A 15,251-nucleotide genomic window follows, 5' to 3' on the forward strand; every position below is an offset into this window, starting at 1 on the left:
GATTAATTTAGAAAGGATCTTTGAGGTACAATATTATTTGAAACAAATGGAACATTTTGTTCCTCACATTAATTTCATATTTATTTTATACCTACTAATTTTGAATGATTATTGAAGAATTTTATTTAAGGTGTTTGTGTTTCTTCCAAACAGTCACCATAGAACAAACAGATAATAATTTTGTATTATTATATTTTAGATATTGATGATTGTCTTGAAAAACCCTGCAAGAATGGTGGAACTTGCATAGATGAAATTAGTGATTTCAGATGCTTCTGTCGGAATGGCTGGGAAGGAAAATTGTGTGACATTAGTGAGTACAGCTAAATATTAATATATTTAAGGTAGACATTGAAATCTTTTTATCACTTGCAGTTCTTAGGGATTTTATTTATGATACTTAAAAAGAAATTTAGGTTTGTATTCTTAATTCTCAACCACATGTCAAGATATGTGATAACTAGCTTAGTTTATTTTTAAAGATACAGAATAGAACTGAGGGAAGAAATACAAAGAAGGATTTAAAGACTATAAAAATTAGATAAGAATGTGCACTTTTAATAAGAAAGATCATTCCTCTATTATAGTATTATAATAGATATATGATTATATATCTTAATAATGATATCAAACATGCTTTAAAACATTTATTAAAGATCAATAAAAGTCAACCAAAATAAAAAGAAACAAAGTTGACAAGAATTTCTAGCTAATCTGAGACAGTCAATATTATCTTTAAAACCAATCAGACAGATTTTGATATTTTAAAATCTCATGTTAAGAAATACTTGAATTTTGGATTGTCCTCTTTAGCTCTCATCTAATAACTTTACACTGATTCTCTACCGAGCTAAGTAATAAAGTATTTCAGTTTGGTTTTAACATACTGTACAAACCCAGCAGTTGTTGTTCATTGCAATTTAATTAACAGAATTTGGATTTGCATCATACAGATTAAGTTGTGACCCACATTAATTTACTCAAAGTTATCCAAGGATCTGTAGTATTTAAATACAGATTAATGAGTCTAGATTATGTATGGCTTAATGGATTGTTATTTATGAAGATTCTTCTTTTCACAGACATTTTTTGTTCAATTCTTTATGAATTTTACAGATGTTAATGACTGCTCACCAAATCCATGTCACAACGGAGGCCAGTGCATTGATTTAGAGAATGATTTCTATTGTGCATGCAAAAATGGCTGGAAGGGAAAAACATGCCATTCAAGTAAGTATGTTGTGGTTTACTGCTTAAAATATTCAAAAGCTGAAAAGAAAACTTAAGAATTGCAAAAAAAAATGCGATGAAAAAGGTAATCTACAATTAAGTCTAACAAATGAAATGATCTGGATATAGGGAAGAGTATAATAAAATATCAAGTTATAAATTATAGCTTCTGTCTAGTCCCCATATAAAATTAATGTTCATAAAATAATGCCATTTGAAATTATTTTCACATATAATTTTATTTAGAAAGGGCAATGCAGCAAAATAGCACTTCACATTAGGTAAATGCAAAATGATGCTTCATGTGAGGTAGGAGCACTTGAATAGCACACCTCTGCAGCTTCTTAAAACAGCTCCGTGTTTTCCTGGGATTAGGCAGCTGCCCTACATAGCTTGCAGCATTATCCCAAGAAGAGAGGTGTTCTTGTCTTTGAATGTGAAGCACTGCACACCTGAAATAGAAAGTAAGTTGAATTCAGGGTCTAATAATGTACATAATCCCATGTAACAAAGAATATATCCCTACCTTCTATAGCAATGAATTTATAGTATATTTGATAGGCTGCTTTAATGTGCTTTTATGATATTTTAGGTAAGTACCAGTGTGATGCAAATACTTGTACAAATGGAGGAACATGTTACGATGATGGTGACACTTTTCGATGTTCTTGTCCTCCAGAATGGAAAGGAAGCGCTTGCAATATTGGTAAGTGCTTAATCTACTTATATTGTCTTTAAATCGAGAGAATGACTTGGTTGAGAAGCTAATATAAGTAGTCTGTTTCTTCATTCTTCATTCTGTGATCTAGAAAAAGTCTTTTATTATGTAGAACAGTGTACTAGTGTTGATTATATTTGAGGACTGCTGCTTTGGCATAAAAATGAAGGGTGTGGAGGGGAAAAAAGAAAGAGGGAATTGAGATGGTTATCTTCCATTAAGGTAGAATTGAATAATCAGTGCTAAGGATACCAATCCTTTTTTATGGCTCTAAAGCTCTTTTAATTATCATTATTTCAAATGAAAGGTATCATTTCTCACTATTTTGAGGCAGAAAATGTATAAAAATCCGGTTCCATGTTGTTTTAATGATTTTATTTTATCTGCTTTGCTATCTTATAATTGAAGTTTTTATTATATTTATGCTGTAATCCTCCCAGATTGAATGGGCGCCAAATAATAAATAGCAAGAAAGGGAAAGAAAGAAAGAAAGAAAGAAAGAAAGAAAGAAAGAAAGAAAGAAAGAAAGAAAGAAAGAAAGGATCTAACAATTTTTAAACAACAAATGCAACACAATAACACCTTAGGAGCCCTGTTGAAATATGACAATGTGAACAAAGTTACCTCAATATACAATGCATTCAGAAAGTATTCAGACCCCCTTCACTTTTGTAAATTTTGTTATGCTGCAGCCTGATTCTACAGTTAATAATGATGGTGATGATGATGATGATGGTAGGGACCTTGGAGGTCATCTAGTCCAATCCCCTGCTCAGGCAGAAAACCCTATACCATTTCAGACAAATGGCTGTCCAGTCTCTTCTTAAAAACTTCCAGTGTAGAAACATTCACAGCTTCTGGAGGCAGGTTGTTCCACTGATTAATTATTCTGTCAGGAAATTTCTCCTTAGTTCTATGTTGCTTTTTTCTTTGGTTAGTTTCCATCCATTGCTTCTTGTCTTGCCTTCAGGTGCTTTGGAGAATAGCTTGACTCTTTGTGGCAATCTCTGAGATATTGGAACATTGCTATCATGTCACCCCTCATCCTTCTCTTCATTAAATTAGACATACCCAATTCCAGCAACCATTCCTTATATGTTTTAGCCTCCAGTACCCTAATTAACTTTGTTGCTCTTCTCTGTACTCTCAACATCTTTTTTATGTTGTGGTAACCAAAACTGGATGCAGTATTCCATGTGTGGCCTTACCAAGGCGTGATCTTGAGTTGTTGAAATTCATTTTTTTCTCATTAAACTACACTCAGCACCCCATAATGACAGAGTGAAAACAAAATTTTACAAATGTCTGTAAATTTATTAAAAAGAAAAAACTGAAATATCACATTGGCATAAGAGTTCAGACCCTTTGCAACAATACATGAAATTTAGCTCAGGAGCTTCCCAATTCTCTTAATCGTTGCTGACATGTTTCTACACCTTGATTGAGTCGACCTGTGGTAAATTAAATTGATTGGAAATGGTTTGGAAAGGCACATGTATCTCAATAGACGGCCTCACAGCTGACAATGCATGCAGAGCAGAGCAAAAGCCATGATGTCAAGGAAACTGCTTGCAGAGTTCAGTGACAGGATTATTGCAAGGCACAGATCTAGGGAAGGCTACAATAAAATTTCTGCTGCACTGAGCACTGGCCTCCATAATTCTCAAATTGAAGAAATTTGGCACAACCAGGATTCTTCCAAGAGCTAGTTGCCTGGTCAAACTGAGCAATTGGTGGAGAAGGCCCTTAGTAAGAGAGGTGCTCAAGAACCCAATGGTCATTCTGATTCAGCTCCAAAGATCCTGTGTGGAGATAGGACAGAGGTCCAGAAGGACAACCATCACTGTAGCCCTTTAGTGATCTGGGCTTTATGGAAGAGTGGCTAGATGGAAGGCTCTCCTTAGTGCAAAACACATGAAAGCCCACTTGGAGTTTGCAAAAAAGCACATGAAGGACTCTCTTGCTGTGAAGAACAAGATTCAAGGCTGTAATTGCTGCCCAAAAGTGCTTCAACAAAGTACTGAGTGAAGGGTCTGACTACTGATGCCAATGTGATAGTTCAGTCTTTTCTTTTTAATAAATTTACAGACATTTCTAAATTTCTGTTGTCACTAAGTGTAGATTAATGAGGGAAAAATGAATTTCAGCAAGTGTAGAATCAGGCTGCAATGTGACAAAAGTGAAAGGGGTTTGAATACTTTCTGAATGCACTGTAGATAGGCAGAAATAATGGTCAGGTTACTAGCTGATCAACATGGCAAAATTAAATATTTTGAATAGTTTAGAATACTGGTTCTGAAATATTTTGGTCTCAGGACCTGTCTGTGTTCTTAAAAATGATTGAAGATCCAAAGAGCTTTGGTTTATGAGGGTTATATCCATTAAAACTAAGAAATTTTAGAATATTTATTTGACTTCCAAGAACTCCTAGAAGTCACACTTGGAGGATTGATAGTTTTGGATAATGTGCTGGGAGATTGCTTTATAAGACTGAAAAACTGAAATCTATCAAAAATCCCATATATGGTATTAACAAAGACATTGATCAGACTCTGGACTCCCATTCAAAAGACTGTCTGACTGGTTTAATGATTGCTGTTAAACAAAATATTAATAATTTTTTTTTTATTGAAAAGTTTTAAAATACAATTTTCCTTTAAAAAACCCCCCTTCCCCCTCCCTCCTCCCCCCCTACCTCCCCCCCTCCCTCCCTCCTCCCCCCCCCTCCCCCCCCGACTTCCCAGAGCTGAATACAAGGTATATATATAAAAAGAGAAAGAAAAAAAGAAAAGAAAGGCAAACATAAGCAACCATGTACTAACAACTATAAATTCTAAAATCCATCACTCTCTAGCTTATATAGGATGAACCAAACCTTGGCAATATTAAATATATATAAAAAACTAAAATAAAAAAAAACACTTTCTAGCTTATATAGAATAAGACAAACCTTAATAATATTAAATATACATTAAAAACAGGAAAAAGAACCCCAAAATAGAAAGAGAAAAAAAAGAACAGAAAAAAAAGGAAAAAGGAATTATTCAAATACTATATAATACTTCTCAACCTATACTTGTCCTAAATAGACTCCATCCCTTTTTGTCCATTACATGATATAACGTTCTTACAAATAATCTTTCAAATTAACCAAGATCTTCGCCACCTCAACCAAATCAGAAAACTTTAAAGTCCAGTCTTCTGTAATCGGCCGTTCCTCTTCCAGCACATCTATAATTATTCCAAACAATAAAAAAATTGCGAACAAAACTTTAACCTCCATTTGGAAATCTTCTATATATTCCACCAAACTTTAATCCAAAAAAACCTCACCCTTTCCACAAAACCACCACATGTAAAAAATATATTGCGTCTACACCCAAATCTTTTCCCACCTCCCATACTTGACTATGAATACGTCGTAGAAATTCCATAGACTTCTGCAAATCCTGCTATTTTCTCTTCTTAGCTCGTTTTGCAGCAGCACGCGTCACCCTCTGTTCTATTGAATCATCCGACGAAGTTGTATCTTGATCTCTTCCAACACCGTTGTCTTCTATCTGACCACCTTCGACCTCTTGATGCACTCCTTCTCCAGATACCTTTTCAGCTTCCAGAGATGTTAATGGCGTTGCATTTAAAACATTATTCTAGAAATCACGCGCTTGCATCACAGTAACCAGACGGTACCTTTTACCTTCGTGCGTCACCATCAACCCAGCTGGGATCTCCCATCTAAACCTTATATCTCGTTGCTTGAGCTCTTGCACAAGGAATGTAAAATCCTTCCTTCTCCTTAAAATCTTTGGAGGAATTTCTTTTAAGACCAAAACTTCTTGATTAGCAATCACAACTTTAGTATCATAAGCAGCTCGTATAACTTCATCTCTAGTTTCCCTTTTTGCAAAATATACCACCACATCTCTAGGCAACTTTCTCTGTCTAGCAATCCATGAATTCACACGAAACACTTTATCCATGCCTCCTTTTATTTCAGATGCTGGCTGTTTCAACACTTCTTCAAAAGCCTCAGAAACCAGCTGCTTTAGATCTTCCTTGGTATTCTCCTTTAAGCCTCTAACTCTAATGGCAAACTGCATCTGGTAATATTGAGCAAGACTCAGTTCCTTTTCCACTTTATCTTCATTCTCCAATACTTTTGCTTCTAATATAGCATTCTTTTGAGTCAGATCTTCTAGCTTTTCCTCCAATTCTTCCACACAGCGAGCCACCTTACACACTGAAGACAAGATGTCTGCCTTCATCACTCTGAACTTCTGTTCCATCCTCTCCTCCATTCTCTCCTCCAATTTCTCCAATTTCTCCTCCATCTGTACAAATCTAGCATTAATTGATTCCAAAATTACCTGAGCGTGTTTTTCAAGAGCATCTTGTAAGTCCTTTGATGTCAATACATCAGGAGGATGCAGCGCCTGCAGTAATGATTGTTGCACAGGAGAAGTTCCAGCACTCCGAAGAGTTTTAGGGGGTGGTTTAGCCGCCATCTTTTACCAAATGCGACGCACTTTCACTTCAGATTTATAATCCAAAAAAGGCCATCAAGCTGGAGAGTAAAATATCACCTTTTCCTCTTGTATCGCTCTGCCTGCTCCTTTAATCCATAGTCATTCCTTCAGGCAGGGGTGGTCGCAGAGGCCTGGCTCTGCTCCAAAAATCAGGAGCAGAGGCGCCGGCCAGCTGGGAGCAGCCCAGGCTACGGGGGAGTTCAATCCTTCAGCCGCCCAAGCCATAAGCTCAGGCGGCCCTGGAGAACTCTACCCCTACCTGGGAGCTCGCCCCCTCCTCTTCTCCCGAAGAGGGGGCTTCAAATTCGCCCGAACAGCTGATCGGCGCTGTTTCGGGCGAAAAAAACAACAGCTGAGCCGCGGGCAGCCCGGGAAGGCTGTCTCCGTCGCCGCGGAGCCACCGGAAGTCCAAAATATTAATAATTTTTGATAGAGGCTTGGTTTAGCATCTGATATAGAAGTTGGGTTATTTGCTAATTATTTCAAGTATTGTGCTAATCTACTTCATGGTCTAAATTAAAATAATTGTAACAATGTGGATTTTTATTTTTGGCCTGTTAGTTAATATCAATGAAAGTTCCTATGGTCAAAAAAACCCCCTTTTTTAAAAATTCAATTATAGCAAAGAACAGCAGCTGTATTCCTAATCCTTGTTTGAATGGTGGAACTTGTGTTGGCAGTGGAGATTCTTTTTCTTGCATTTGTAAAGAAGGTTGGGAAGGACGCACATGTACCCAGAGTAAGTATAATTATTGTTTGTTTTAATATAATGTTCTTAGTCCTGTAGCATACCCAGATAATTTATTGTGATGGATACTTAAGAGTGGACTTTTGTACTAAAAGTTTTTTACATATTGCATTAAACATTTTATCAAAACAGCTTAGTTGAATATTATATTTGAGTATTTTATTAGCGGCTATCAAACCGGTCAGTCCTAGAGGAGATCAACCCTGACTGCTCTTTAGAAGGCCAGATCCTGAAGCTAAAACTCAAATACTTTGGCCACCTAATGAGAAGGAAGGACTCACTGGAGAAGAGCCTAATGCTGGGAAAGATTGAGGGCAAGAGAAGAAGGGGACGACAGAGAATGAGGTGGCTGGATGGAGTCACTGAAGCAGTAGGCGTAAGCTTAAATGGACTCCAGCAGATGGTAGAGGACAGGAAGGCCTGGAAGAACATTGTCCATAGGGTCGCAATGGGTCGGACACGACTTCACAGCTAACAACAACATTTTATTAGCATTCTGATACAAAGTACTTTGTATATGCAAAAAAATTAGATGGAATTGCTCAGATATGGTGAACATTTAATACTGTTAATATACTTCAGATTAGTAATTATTTTACATTTTATCAAAATAGCTTAGTTGAATATTGTATTTGAGTATTAGCATTCTGATACACAGTACTGAGTTTCTTAGGTGTGGTTGAGATTCAGTTTTTGACTCATGACAAAACTTGCTTAAAATTTTACATCTGGTCTAAATCTTCTAATTTTGCATTTAAATTATTTTAATAATCTCTATTTTATTATGTTTTTGTGCCATAAAATATGAACAGTGATGATTGTAGCATTATTCAGTTTTAAATGGTAGGTAAGAGAAGGTTGGCTTCTTTATGAATTGCATTATACTGTGGTTCTTCATTGTGGCATAGCATTTTGTTATGCTAATTGGTGCAAAAGTAAAGTTATTTATTGGAAAGCAACACAAAGAATATCCCTACATTAATGGTGTGAATAGTCTGGTGTACACATAGATATGTTTCCCCAAAATGCTTCTCATTTTGTTATACCTCATCTTTTCTACCTACTATCTTAATTAGACATACTGGGAAGGGGCTCATAAGCAAAGGGAGCATTTGGAGAACCCCAGTTGTGGAAGAACTGCTTTAAAACCTCTAGAGGTCATCTCAATATCTTTGTGGCCAGCGTTCTAAGATCAAAAACAAAGTTGGATTTCTTGTAAAACTTTTGCATGTGCTGTATCTATAAAGTAGGGCTGGAAAATCTACTTTTAAGGTCAAAATCATTATTTATTAATAAGATTAAAAATTTTATGACCTCACTTTTTTTTTAACTTCTAAAACTATTTTTTTTCTTAAATTCTGATACTGAAAACAAGTCCAACTAGAGGCAAGAATGAGGTTTGGGAAGAAATGTGTTTTACATGAGCTCATATATTGAACTGAAACAGAGCAGACCCAGGCTCAAGCCCCTCTTTAACTATGAAACTATCTTTGGGTCAGTAACAAATTCTCAAGCCAACAAACTTCACTTCTTGTGATGAAGAGAGAACCCACTTAGAGCTCCCCAAGAAAAATTGGAATATAAATCTAGCAGACAAAAGGTTTTAACTCGCATCATCCAATTTGATATTTCAATATGAAAAGGAGTTTCCTGTTTACACATTTAACAATGCAGTAGTGTTATTTCACCAGAACACTTTCTTGGAGCTTTAGAATTGATACTTCTGTGACTACATATAAAAACAAATTGGGATATAGGAATAGAATTGCCATTACTATTGTATGTTGTTGGGGGAAAGTTTTTGTACATACTATACAGAAACTTTCTATGCATAAAATTAGACGGAATTGCTCAGATATGGTCTACATTTAATATTCTTTATATACTTCAGATGAATAATTACTTTACTTTTCTGTTTTTAGATATTAATGATTGCAATCCACATCCATGGTGAGTACTCAATAATAATTCTTTTTTCAAAATATTCTAATACAGCAATAAAAATAAATGATATTGATTCAAAATCTTCACATCCATCTTAAGCAATTGTGCTGGGCTTACCAAATGAACTTTCCTATACTTACTCTACTCTACGCCTAAGAAATCTGTTTCTTAGCTGCAAAATTTTTGTGGAAGCAAATTAGCTCAAAAGAAAATTTACTTGAATAATCCCATTTAAAACAGAATTATTTGGATCTAGTTGTTTGATGTCCCTGTTTAGAATAAGAGAGGAAGTGGGGAAAAAAGTAACTTTTTTCCTAGCTCAGGAATGCGATCCCTTGAAACCTGGGCTTGCCTTCCCTTCTTTCTCCAGTCACTTACCCTTTCTTGTTGAATATGAAATCATTAAGGCACTATGCATGCCAGATTTTATTTATCAGATTATTTTAATATTTATTTGATTATTATTATTTTAAGCTATATTTCTAACTTTGCAATTTTTTACTTTTTAGTTTTATTAGCTACTTTGTGTACCTATCCACAACAGGCTATAAATTAAAGAAAACAATCTTAGTAGTGATAAATATTGATATAATACCAATGCAGATTTTAATAATACACATAGTCCTCAACGTATGACCATAATTGAGCCCGGAATTAATGTTTGTAAGTCGTTGTAGTTGTAAGTCGAGGCATAACGTGACTAGATCCAGTTTTTTGTAGACATTAAATGAATCTTAAGCTTTTCAGTTTTCCCCAATGGACATTTTTTGGCAGAAATCAGCAGTAAACACTGGAAACCAGCAAAAAACCAGCTGTGACACTAGGCTACTGAAAATGGCCATAAAGGTGGGCCAGTTGCCAAGTGCCCAAAATGCGATCATATGACCATGGGGAGGGTGTCATAACTTCAAAAGCATAAGTAGCTATTGGAAAATAGTTAAATGACCAGTAATAAGTTGCAAACTACCTGTATCTGTGAAAAACTAATGGAATATTACCCTCACTCAGATGCTTATATTTTCAGATGTGTTGAATGCATCTTCCAGAATACATTGTTAATGTTGTCAGGGAATTGTAATTTAATGTAATTGGAAGTAATCAAGTTAGGGAGGTTAATCTAAATTGTTCCAAAAATTCAAATATCCATTTTGATATAACCATTGATTTTGAGTCCAGAAAGGATCTATATTCACCTAAATTAATTTTGTTTTCCCTATTTGAAGCTACAGGTTATATTTGTATAACTTAGTGAAGTGGTAGCATGCTCATACTTGAAGAGGAAGCAAGCAAGATTTTTCATGCCCAAATTTTCTACAATTAAAAAACAAACTTATGTATTTCAAACAGTGTAAAAGAGTAGAGTAAGCACCTTTGCTGCAAATAATGTCAAAAGATTATGAATCTTGACTCGTTAACTTTTAAAGCATGAAGCGCTTTATTTATACCTTTTATACAATATTGGTTTTGAAGAGAGATAAGTGCAAGCATGTGAACTTAAACATATATATATAATAAACATATATATATGTGTCTCTCTGTGTGTGTGTGTGTGTGTGTGTGTGTGTGTGTGTATAGTAATGTACTCATCATAGTTCTACCTCAGTATTAGCTTGCCTCTTTACAAATTTCCCTTTGAACTTTCTGGTTTTGTGTACCAGCATTAAATGTTTAAATATGCAATTGAACATTTTCTTCCAGCTTTATGTAGATAGTTTTACATGCAGTAGTTTTCCAGATTTTTGAAAAAATACTTCCTACTTTCATCTTCATTATTAGAGTTCCCCTGTGTCCCTTCATGGGTCAATACTCTTGATTATGTGCTATTCAGTTATTGTCAACTCTTAGCAACCACAAAATGAACAGTTTTAAAGGGCTTTCTCATAGCTTTCCCACTTCCTTGAGGTTACAGAATTTATGAAATTGTGCAACTTAATATAATTGCATTCAAAATGTCCTGTTTCTTAAGTCATAAATTTCTAAAACTTCATATCCTTGTTTGAAGTAAAATCTAAACCATGTGATTGGATTAGTTACTATTGAATTATATAGTCACATTACTAAAATGTATTTTATTTTTGAAATAATAAAAAATCTGCTTTATATTCCTATAAATACAATGTAAAAGGGACCACTACGGTGGGAAGGTAACAGCATTCTGTGCGCCTTTGGCGTCTAGTCATGCCGGCCACATGACCACGGAGATGTTCTCAGACAAGCGCTGGCTCTTCGGCTTTGAAACTGAGATGAGCACCGGCCCCTAGAGTCGGAAACGACTAGCACGCATGTGCGGGGGAACCTTTACCTTTAAAATACAATGTAGTTACCTATTTTTTCCTCTGCTTTAATAGAATTTTGGGAGTTTAAACCCATTATTAACAATTCTTTACATGCTGCTTCTGTTAATAAAAGTAAGACCTTTGCTCAGTGTGACTGAACATTTAATTAACTAAACTTAAATTAACAAATTAAGACAATACAAATATTTTATTAAAAAGGGATTCATTATAAATTAACTACACTACTTGAATTTTGCAATGTTGACTAATAATACAGTGACTATGGATAGAAATAAATTTGAATTTCAGCACATTATTTTATACAAAAACTAATGTTCTCTCAGCTTGAAAAACTGTTGACAGCCTTCATTGCGATGATAGATTTATCATTTTTACAGTTATAATGGAGGCATCTGTGTTGATGGTGTGAATTGGTTTCGCTGTGAATGTGCACCTGGATTTGCTGGTCCTGACTGCAGAATTAGTAAGTATCTATATAGGAAAAGGAGTGAAAAAATCACGCTGTTGTCATGTCATGTCTTACCTTTACCCATGCATTACGTTTTAGTCAGCTGTATCTCAAATAATGCAGAAACTAACTGAATTATTCATTGATGCGGATATTTATCTTACAAAGAATAGTGCTCTTTTTGTTATTGGATAGAATTCTGTTATAAATAACATTTCATAAATTAAATGTGGTTTAAATTGTATTTAAATTATCTGCTATTTCTAAACAAATGTATGATACTAACATATTCAGCCAAGACCTTTAATATATATTCAACTCAAGAATATCCTGTAGTATGTTTGTTTATTATTACTGCAGATTTATCTATATGTTTCTTCATTATGATGTTTATGATTTATACATGTGTTATGAACCCTTTGCAAAGACCATCCAGAATATTCCAGAACTAAGATGGTAGGAACTTGTCCTGTCCTTTATTTAAATTATATTTCTTTTAAATTATTTTTCAACTTCCATAATGATGGTCAGTTCCATTTGTTATTTGTAGTTTTATTTTTTATTTTTACTAATTACAATTTTCTCTCAGCTGTCATTTCTGTGTTTATATTGGGATGCACAGCTCTTTAAATGTTTCTCCCCTGTTTTGGGACTGTGGGCTTTGAATGCTGCCTTATTTCAAATACAAGGAGTGCAGGGATAGATTCTCTCCACTGAATAAACACACTTTGTCTCTCTTATGTTTAGAACACTCACCCTGGAAAACCCTAACACATATGTCCATAGCATCTCACCTACTCATCATCTTTTATTCTCTCAGTCAAAGTGCTTTTCTCTAGATAGCTTCCATTCTGAAAACTTGTTTATGGCCTTACTAAGGTCTTGAGAAGCCTGATCTCTTGGTATCACACCAATCATGATTTTTTTACTTTAAATTGCTACATTATTTTACCTCAAATACAACTATTAGCACTTTATCATTTTCATCTCATTTCTTGATGCTATATTAACAACAGAAGAGAGAATATGTAGCTCAGGTTTGAACTGTGGAGTCATTGGTGTTCTGTTGTGAACATTTCATTATCTGACTAGGTATTTATGGAGATTCTCAGTCATCCAGGTCATGGTTGTCCCAAAGGTGCTGTTCTTGATTTTTCCTTGAAAACATTTCCCTTCTGATCCAAGAACTGAAGAAGCTTCTTGGATGGGCAGCAAAACTTTTTCAAGGAAAAAAAGTCTAGTTGCCTTTTGAACAGCAGCTTTGGGATTAACTGACTAGGTAATATTTTCAGTGCTAGAAGGGAGTGTTTTTTTTTCTTTTTTAATACAGTAGCTTTCCTTGTCAACATCGATGGAAGTATTGATTTCTCCCTGGCAGTTTCTTTTTGTTTACGCTTGATTGTTAGTCTGAATTTCTTGTTTCTTGATTAGGGTATTGTTTACTGCTTGATTGTTTGTCTAGTTGTTAATCCAGGGGTTAACCCATGTTTATCTGAGTGTTGATGGTGAGGAAGTATGTGGTCTTTTTGTTTTAATTTTATGTTTTTTTATTTTACTTATTTATATTTTACATTTCTGAACTGCCCATCTCCCTCAAAGAGGGGTTGGGGCAGTGTACAATAAGACATCAAAATATAAAACATATACAAAACAAAATGTTAGAATTAAAATAGTTAAAAAAATAAAAGTTATAAAAATGTTCAAGAAGGTAAGAATAGTTACACCCTGTTAAAATTAGTAAGGCAAAGGGAGAGCTCTTAATGGCACCAACAAACTCCACAACTGTATACTCCTTTGTGATCCCCACTCAAGGTAGCAAATCCATGTTTTAACCCCTTTGCAGAAGACCAGGGGAGTCTGGGCCAACCTTATCTCTGTGGGGACAAAGTTTCATAGGGCAGGGCAATGGCAGTCTTCTTAGACCACCTCAGTTGAAATTCTTTGACAGGGTTTGCAACATACTTTCCCTGCCTGATCAGGTGGGATGGACTGATGTGATGGCAGAAACCATTCTGTAGGTTTTATAGATAATAACTAGCAACTTGGTGCCCAATGCAGTTCACAGAGCAGAGATGTTACATGTGCTCTTTTTCGGGCACCCATTATATCTTGTGCACTCTGCACCAGCTGAAGCTTCTGGATATTTTTGACGGATAGCCCCATATAGAAAACATTGCAGTAGTCCAAATGGGAGATGACCAGGGCATGAGTGATCAAGTGGATAGTGTGTCTGTCCAGGAAAGGGCATAACTGGCACACAACATGAAGTTCAGAAAAAGCCCTCCTAGCCACCTGCTCTTTGAGTGGGAGCTGCAAATACAAGAGGACCCCCAAATTATGCACCAGGTCTGTCTGAAGTACTCCATCCTCATCCAAGATCAAAAATGATAAACTCCTGGATATTTTTTGAATGGTGTGGAAATGTTGTTTATCTCTTTGTGCCAGTTGATGGCTGATTTGTCTGAGTGCCTTGCTTTCAGGATTTCCCTAGTGGTTTCCCACTTGAAACTACAGTAAAGTCTGTTAATGTGTTAAGAAATCAAGCATGTTTTCATTGTGTCTCTGCTAGTTGGTATTTATGGGTATGCTCTGCTAGTCTTCTGCCTGTTTTTCTTACATTGTAGCTCTTACATTCCTTATATTGTATGTTGTAGATGACTCTTCTTTTACTTCTTGGGGTACTGAGTCTTTTGATTTACTTAAGATGTTTTGGAGGGCTTTAGTTTGTGAACTATGATGATTCCTGATTACTCAACCCACACAGCACAACCAACACAAACTATGAAAAGGATAATGCTTGGTATGGTCCCACTTGCATCTTTTTTCAACCTGTTCTTTTATGCCTGGATAAAAGCAGCTAACCAGCTGTTTCCCCTTCTACTCCTATGCTTTCACTTGTTCAGCCAGTTCTTATTAGATCTTTCTATTACCTTAACCTCTTATCAGCATAATAAATTGATCTTCAGTGTTTAGGATTTATTATCATTTGGCTTGGGCACCATGCTTCTCTCCAAAACATATTCAAGTTATTTGAATTTCCCACACCTAAGGAAAATCATCCATTCTTGAGTTCTAAGAAGTTCTAGATGACTTGATGGTGGCATCTTGGCCAGCCCATGTTCCATTAGATTCAAAGTTACATCATACTTATGCACAAAGATACAGAATCCACATTTGCATCCATGATACCCATTTCCAAAAGAAGTAGAACCTCTGGGATTCAAGAGGATGGTTGGCTCTTCCTCTTAAGCACCTTTCTCCCCATTTTGTCATCATGGAGACTTCTTAATGTTAAAAACAAAATTCAGCTCTTTTGTATTAGGAAGACAGAAAGTGTGGA

General features: G+C 35.4%; 1 protein-coding gene across 1 annotated transcript in view; it reads left to right on the forward strand.

Moving 5' to 3' along the window:
• Positions 1–15,251, forward strand: part of JAG2 (jagged canonical Notch ligand 2) — a 76,948-nt gene that overhangs the window by 47,242 nt on the left and 14,455 nt on the right. Inside the window, exons 13-18 of the mRNA XM_081346733.1 lie at positions 200–313; positions 1,117–1,230; positions 1,823–1,936; positions 7,097–7,213; positions 9,145–9,172; positions 11,841–11,926. Of these exons, the coding sequence (XP_081202859.1) occupies positions 200–313; positions 1,117–1,230; positions 1,823–1,936; positions 7,097–7,213; positions 9,145–9,172; positions 11,841–11,926 (573 nt within the window). The remainder of the gene's footprint in view (positions 1–199; positions 314–1,116; positions 1,231–1,822; positions 1,937–7,096; positions 7,214–9,144; positions 9,173–11,840; positions 11,927–15,251) is intronic.

This window comes from Vipera berus (genome assembly GCF_964194415.1).
Source record: "Vipera berus genome assembly, chromosome: 1".
NCBI classification, from domain to species: domain Eukaryota; kingdom Metazoa; phylum Chordata; class Lepidosauria; order Squamata; family Viperidae; genus Vipera; species Vipera berus.